General features: G+C 38.9%; 1 protein-coding gene across 1 annotated transcript; it reads right to left on the bottom strand.

The window, feature by feature from the left end:
• Positions 1-322: 322 nt before the first annotated feature.
• Positions 323-4,139, bottom strand: LOC138013798 (putative uncharacterized protein DDB_G0271982). The gene is made up of 6 exons (XM_068860861.1): positions 3,825-4,139; positions 3,226-3,324; positions 1,926-2,101; positions 1,462-1,535; positions 872-972; positions 323-778 (listed from the first exon to the last, which is right to left on the bottom strand). Exons 1-6 carry the CDS (start codon positions 4,137-4,139, stop codon positions 323-325), a joined length of 1,221 nt encoding a protein of 406 aa, XP_068716962.1.
• Between the last annotated feature and the right edge of the window lie 2,573 nt (positions 4,140-6,712).

Below are 6,712 nucleotides of genomic sequence, written 5' to 3'. Positions count from 1 at the left end.
TGTTATGCGCTGATTGGCTACTCAAACTCGGGATAGCATGTGCTATTCACCTCCCAGTGCACAAATGTATTTGCAAAAGACTTTTTTGCAGTATTCTGAGAGATAACAAATCAATTATTTTGGGGATTCTATCTCACTGGTTTGGTATATACTAAAACACCACCACTAGTCACCTCCACTGCGGGGAATAATTGTTAACTGGTATGTATATTATAAATTATATGTAATCAAAATCTAAACTGACTTTTGCCATTGGCGCCTCTTTGCTGGTAATGGCGCAGGGGTATGGACAGCCTCACCAACAGGTACATACACATACCCCTTATATTTGCAATAGTTTGTGGGTTTGTTTGTCGGTTGGTGTCACCTGCAGGTCTTGGCTTTCCTTGCTGATTGCCGTTTTCTCCGGTTCCTTGGGCTTACTTTGTGTTGCCGTTTTCTCCAGTTCCTTGGGCTTACTTTGTGTTGCCATTTTCTCCGGTTCCTTGGGCTTACTTTGCTTTGCCGTTTTCTCCGGTTCCTTGGGCTTACTTTGCTTTGCCGTTTTCTCCGGTTCCTTGGGCTTATTACTTTGCTTTGCCGTTTTGTCCAGTTCCTTAGGCTTACTTTGTGTTGCCATTTTCTCCGGTTCCTTGGGCTTACTTTGCTTTGCCTTTTTCTCTGGTTCCTTGGGCTTACTTTGTGTTGTCTTTTTTTCAGGTTCCTTGGGCTTACTTTGCTTTGATTTGGCCACATGTTTCAGCAACTGGTTTTCGGGCCAGTAAAATTTTTGACCAACCTAATTATAAAGAAATTAAATACGCAAAAATGTTAGTGATAAATGGCTATTAATTCCTGGCGTTAATCCTGGCTTGTTTTTACTTGTACTTACCTGGATTTCACAGAGATATTTCTCTGTGTTTGGTCCCGTCAGCTCGACTTTATCGTCACTTTTCAGAAAGTTGGACTGCATGACCAGTTTTTTAAAGTCACCTTGAATTAATTCAAAAAGCAGATTATATTACTACATAATTATGTCATAAAATTCTGGTAATAAATTAAATAAACTTAATAAGTGGTTTTGGCATGCTGGGTGGGCTTATGCAACTGGTGGGGTATGTAGGTTATATCCCATGGTTGGAGGCCGGGGGCCTTATAAACAGCAATAATTACTATTACACTGTATAAAAAAATTTGGAAATGATCTGATAAGTCTTACACGTTTAATATATATTGCTGTACACACAAGCTTATTAATGAGTGACGATATACTGCAAGGAGCCTAAAAGTGTCACTACTTTAAATTAATTCACATTCTTTTGTGTGCACAGACTATTCAATTAGAAGCCGTGGATAAACTATCCTCATCTTCTGATTGGATAGTCTGTGAGCACAAAAGAGTTTGAATTAATTAAAATTACTAGTGGTCACACGTTTGGGTTGCTGTAAGATCTGATCAGGCAGGGGTTATACTGTACTTACTGTCTGCTTTAGATGTTCGGAGAAAAGTTGCCCGGGCAATTTTCCTTGCACCATCCATTACGAACAGCTCCTCCCTGTAAACAAGGAAACTTAATTAACTGGTTGCAGAATACAATAAACCAGGTAAACAGTATCAAGTATTTTCTTGTAATCAGATCAGTTTGAGATTATTATTGCCGTGGTTGGTCAATTTGAAATAATATCCGGCCTATAATCTATTGATTGTGCAAAAAAATGTACTTTTAGTGTCCGCCTTGAATTTTGTTAAAGAAGTGTCCACTGTCCGCCTTAAAGAGAGTTTAGTTACAGACAAACAAGTGAGATTCGGCCGGGACCAGCCATTCATGTCTGCCTTAGCGAGGTGTCCGCCTTACAGTGGTGTCCACTTAATTAGAGAGAGTTTACTGTATTACAGGATAAGATGCTATTGATGTATAATTACATTGTAACATATTTTTACTTACGATGAAGTGAAAGAAAGTCCTGTGTCCTGATCATCTTCTTCAACTTGATCATGACCTGCAGGATCATCAACTTTAAGAGCCTGCTCAACTTGGATGAGTGTTGTATTCACCGGCGTGGAGTTTTCTTCAGCAACAACTACTGGCCTCTGGCAGGCCTCATCTTTGTATTTATTCATCTACAAGTGAAATGATTATAGAGTTGAGTCCAGTTATCTCCAATTTTCAAGGGAAACTAAAAACAGTTTGAGATTGCCGATAGTAAATATGACTGAAAAACAAGGGCAAGGGAAATAGGTTTCGAGGATCGGAGTTCAAGATAAAGAGGTAATATAATAACATTTACCCTGTATTTAAATAAATTAAGGAATTTTATCATTTGCCAATTAAAAAAAATATTATAATGGCCGTGGCTGATACCAGGGCATCAAAAGAATTAGAACCCTGCTCTAATAAATTATTATTGGTTCCGACTTCAGACTTAAACCATCAATAACTTGAGCCTCCTCATGCTAACTCAAAGTAAATTTGGTTCCCTTCAGGTTTTTTAGTTACTAACTTTCTTTAATCTTATGGTTCAAGTTATTGTGAGTCATGCAATACACTGTAAGCTATCCACTTACACTTGGAGTTGAGAAGTTGTATTAAAAAAGACAACTAGATCCTAAGCTACCTGTCTGTCATAATTAGTCATTACATTAAGTAAAGTCAAGATCAGTATACGTAACTGGTTTTGACATAAAATATACAATATCCATATGCATATGATATGAATACTGACAATGAAGATCAAAAGTTAGACACTGAAGCTTACCTTTCTAGCACGCTTCCAGAATTTTGTATTTTTTATTTGATTCCTTCTATAAATCAAACTTTCAGAAAGCCTCCTTCTTATAGTATGGGCAGGACCATCCAGTTGGGGAAGTGCATTGATTACCTTGTAACATGAATATTATAACACTCATTAATATTCATAAAGAAAATTGAAAAGGAATGAATATCTGTAAACCGGATACAAATTTTGTCCGGATTTGGTTAACTAGTACTTTTCCTTTTTTCCTCTTACACCCCACCCACCCATCTACATGTATGCACATATTTTTTTAAACAACAATATTGTACCTGTAGCTTCCCTGTAACTACTTACAGAAAGGTCCAATAAATTCTGGAGTGACTTACTAATACAGTTGAAGGAAACAGTCGAACCCTATATTAAGCGGCCACCCTTGGGGACTTTGATAGCTGGCCTAATAAAGAGAAGTTCCACTGCAGATACAAAGTATCAGTCTAGATATATATATACCTTTTTAGTAAACACTTCCAGCGTTTTCATGTTAATCTCTCGCATGAGAGGAGGGTTCTCCCAAATGCCACATTTCCTGGCAGACTCCCTCAACACAAACTGAAAATAATTGAGAAAACAACAATTGTTAAATAGGCCGGCCCCGTCCACACTTATGTGTTTGTGTTTGGCTCCATTTTCAAATGTCTCCACATGTACAACTCTTGGCAGCGTGCGTTGTTGTGAGGACAATAGACAAAAACTATTGAAAAGTATGCGCTTTGTTTCAAACTAAGTATATATATTTTAAACGCATCAGTGTGGACGCGCGGGGCCTAATCAGTCGGATGGCCATTAATTAATGATCGTCATTCGGCTTCATACATGTAGTGATCTGTATCACCCAAATCTTCAATTTGAAATCTCACACTTTTAAGTCAACAATTTTCTCGATTGATCTGCGCTCAAACTGAGATTATAAAGTTTATTTGTAAAGAATACGTACGTGTAATATGCACGAGTAAAAGAACACGAGAAAGATAAATCTATTTCAAGATCTTTCAAGATTCGGTTGTCGCAAGTTGTAATAAATGGCTAAATATAATTAAGATTGGACTTACCCGAAATGTTTGTTGGGCTTTCGATCCTTTGCCCTTTGCCCCTCGTTTTGCCAGAAGATCTTTTGCGCTGTAAGCGGTGGTGCCGGTGGAAACGATGTCGACTGCCCCAGTGTTCTGTGCAGACTCTTCGTCAGAAGTGGGTGAACTAGATGTAGATCGAGAGCTCGTGCTTGATGAGTTCGACGCATCCGTTTGCTCGTTGGAGGTAATCGCTGCCTGTAGTTGTGTCGTTTGCAAAACGCTGGACAAAGCATTTGGGTTTGTTTTCAACAAAGCGAGAAATTCGCAAATTACTTTTTGCTCGTGATTTGCCATTTCAAAATTAAAGAAGCTACGAGAACGATTCTTTTAGATCGAAGTATCGAGATCAGTTATAGGAACCGTGTGCACGAACACTACACTTTTGGCGCCGTTCGTTTTGAAGTTCTGATTGTCTTACATAGATGGTAAAGGTGGGGTCATTTATTTACCGACAACTAATGATCACCGACTCAATTCACCCCAGGGAGCCCTAGCGCTTTATAGCTAAATATTGCGCTTTATCGCTATATAAAAAAAAAATTGTAATAAAAATTAAAAACGAAATACGTTTCTGGGGTGATTGAGTCACAGACTGTACGAGAGCAACTTCCATTCACAGTTTAAATTCCCTTGTCGGTTACGCACGCACGGTGAGCGCTCGGGCTCCCTGTGTACTACGCACCGTATATGGTAAATGAAAGGTCAATATTTAACTAGTGACACTAGAACGACGAGTGAGGAAGATGCCATACTCGGAGCAGCACATGAGCGATAAAAAACGTACAGCAAGTAAAGACCATGTTTGTCCTTGCAAAAATTGCAAATCCGAATGCACCCAATCAATTAAGATCGTGAAGAGGCATCTAGAAGTGTTTGGCCGATATTCAGGTGATCATGATAATCAGTTATCAGAAAGCGGGAGCGAGGATGAATTGTTGGCCAAGTCGAACGATTACAGACATGATGACAATGATCATGATGATCAGTTATCTGAAATCAGGAGCAGGGATGAATTGTTGGCTGAGACGAACGATTACAGACATGATGGCAATGATTCATTTGCGGAACTATCATATTCAAGTGAGGAAAACTGCGGCAGAAATTTCAAACGACGTCGGATAGATTCAACGAGTATTAGTGAGCAAAGTGATGGCGAAATAATTCAAAACGAAATCGACATTACGAGTTCATCTAGTGACAATGAAGTCTCGATAGAACATGATTTAGCCGCGTTAAGCGACGATAGTGGGAGTAATGAATCCTTACCTTCTTATAGTAGCTCTGACGACAAAGACTGTGACCTTGAAATGGAACACAACATTTATGACAGTGAAAATGCCAAGATTCCTCTTTTTGAAAATAGAGATATCACTGTTCTTCAAGCATTTGCGAGTTATTTTATGTGGTTTACTGAACACCCATCCACAAACAAAAGTGCCTTATCTGATCTTTTGCGATTGAAGAAGCGTTTGTTACCACAGCCAAATAACCTTCCTGGGTCGTACGATGCAGCGTACAACTTTGTCAAGCCATTTCTGCTTCCAACAGTATCTTACCATGTTTGTCCGAACGACTGTGTCATCTTTCGCAAGACTAGTAGATACGACTATTCAAAGCTGCAAAAGTGTCCCGTTAGCGGATCTAATTGATATTGGGGTAACAAGATTAATGCTAGAAGAAGATTTCTTTATTTTCCTCTTGGACCTCGTTGGAGAAGAATGTTTGGAAACGCAAGTATTTCTGAAGTCATTCAGAGCCATTCTGATAATCGGGATGATTGTGAAGACTCTTCCATTATGCGTGACATTCATGATTCCCCTTCATGGAAACAAGCTTTCTCGGAGGAAGGATTCTGCAATGGCGATCTCCGAGGAATGCTGTTACAACTTTCCACTGATGGTGTCAATCCGTTTAGTAGCAATAAGGTCAATTACTCAATGTGGCCAATTATGCTTACTGCCCTTAACCTACCTAGGAACGTACGCAATCTGTTTGAGAATATCATGCTTGCTGGTATAGTTCCAGCTCAAACAGAAGGCCAAGAGCCAAAACACCTTGATGCATACCTTGAAATAGTGGTAGATGAAGTTCTGGAACTGTCTGGTGCCACTTTTTTTGATGCCTTCAGAAATGCGTCATTTACATTCAAAGTTGCCCTGATGAGTTATGTTCTTAACTATCCTGGTCTGGGAAAGGTTTTTACAGCAGCAGGCCAGACTGCCTTACAAGGTTGCATGTGGTGTGAGATTAGAGTTAAGGCAAACTGAACAATATAATACTAAAAAGTGAACCGTGTTGCCATCATTACTCATTATCTTATCAATGCTTAACTTTTCAAATACCTCCACAAAATGATAATTGGATGATACCATTGCAAATTTGTGTACCGGTCAAATCGAGGCTTCGAAATCCCTCCCTTCCCCCCCCCCCCCCCAAACAACCCCTTGGGCATTTGAATTTTTAGTAAATTAGTGTTCAAATCCCCCAACCCTGGGAAATTACATGTAATGCGTGACCATCTTACTATTTTAACCATATCATGTAGTTTTCTAATGCTCCCAATGCCGAGTCTGCAAACAAATTTTAATACACATCACAATTTGTTACTTATTGTTCTGTAAGCTTTTAATACGTACTTGCTTTTAATCTTGTGCACAGCAGAAGAAATCAATATAATATACAATGCCCTGAAAGTACATTACAGCTTTTATATCGCGTATCATGCGACATCTAAAGTTTTCTGTTGAAACATTCCACCAACTTAAATTACTACGTTTCATACATTCATGCCTTTTCACTGACATCATCAGAAGTCAAAAGGTAAGTTTATTAAAGGGAAGGGAGGAGTTTTGCCTCTCAGTTTTTTG

This window comes from Montipora capricornis, chromosome 8, assembly GCF_036669925.1.
Source record: "Montipora capricornis isolate CH-2021 chromosome 8, ASM3666992v2, whole genome shotgun sequence".
In the NCBI taxonomy this organism is placed as follows: Eukaryota; Metazoa; Cnidaria; class Anthozoa; order Scleractinia; family Acroporidae; genus Montipora; species Montipora capricornis.
This window is presented reverse-complemented; position numbering and strand designations above follow the sequence as displayed.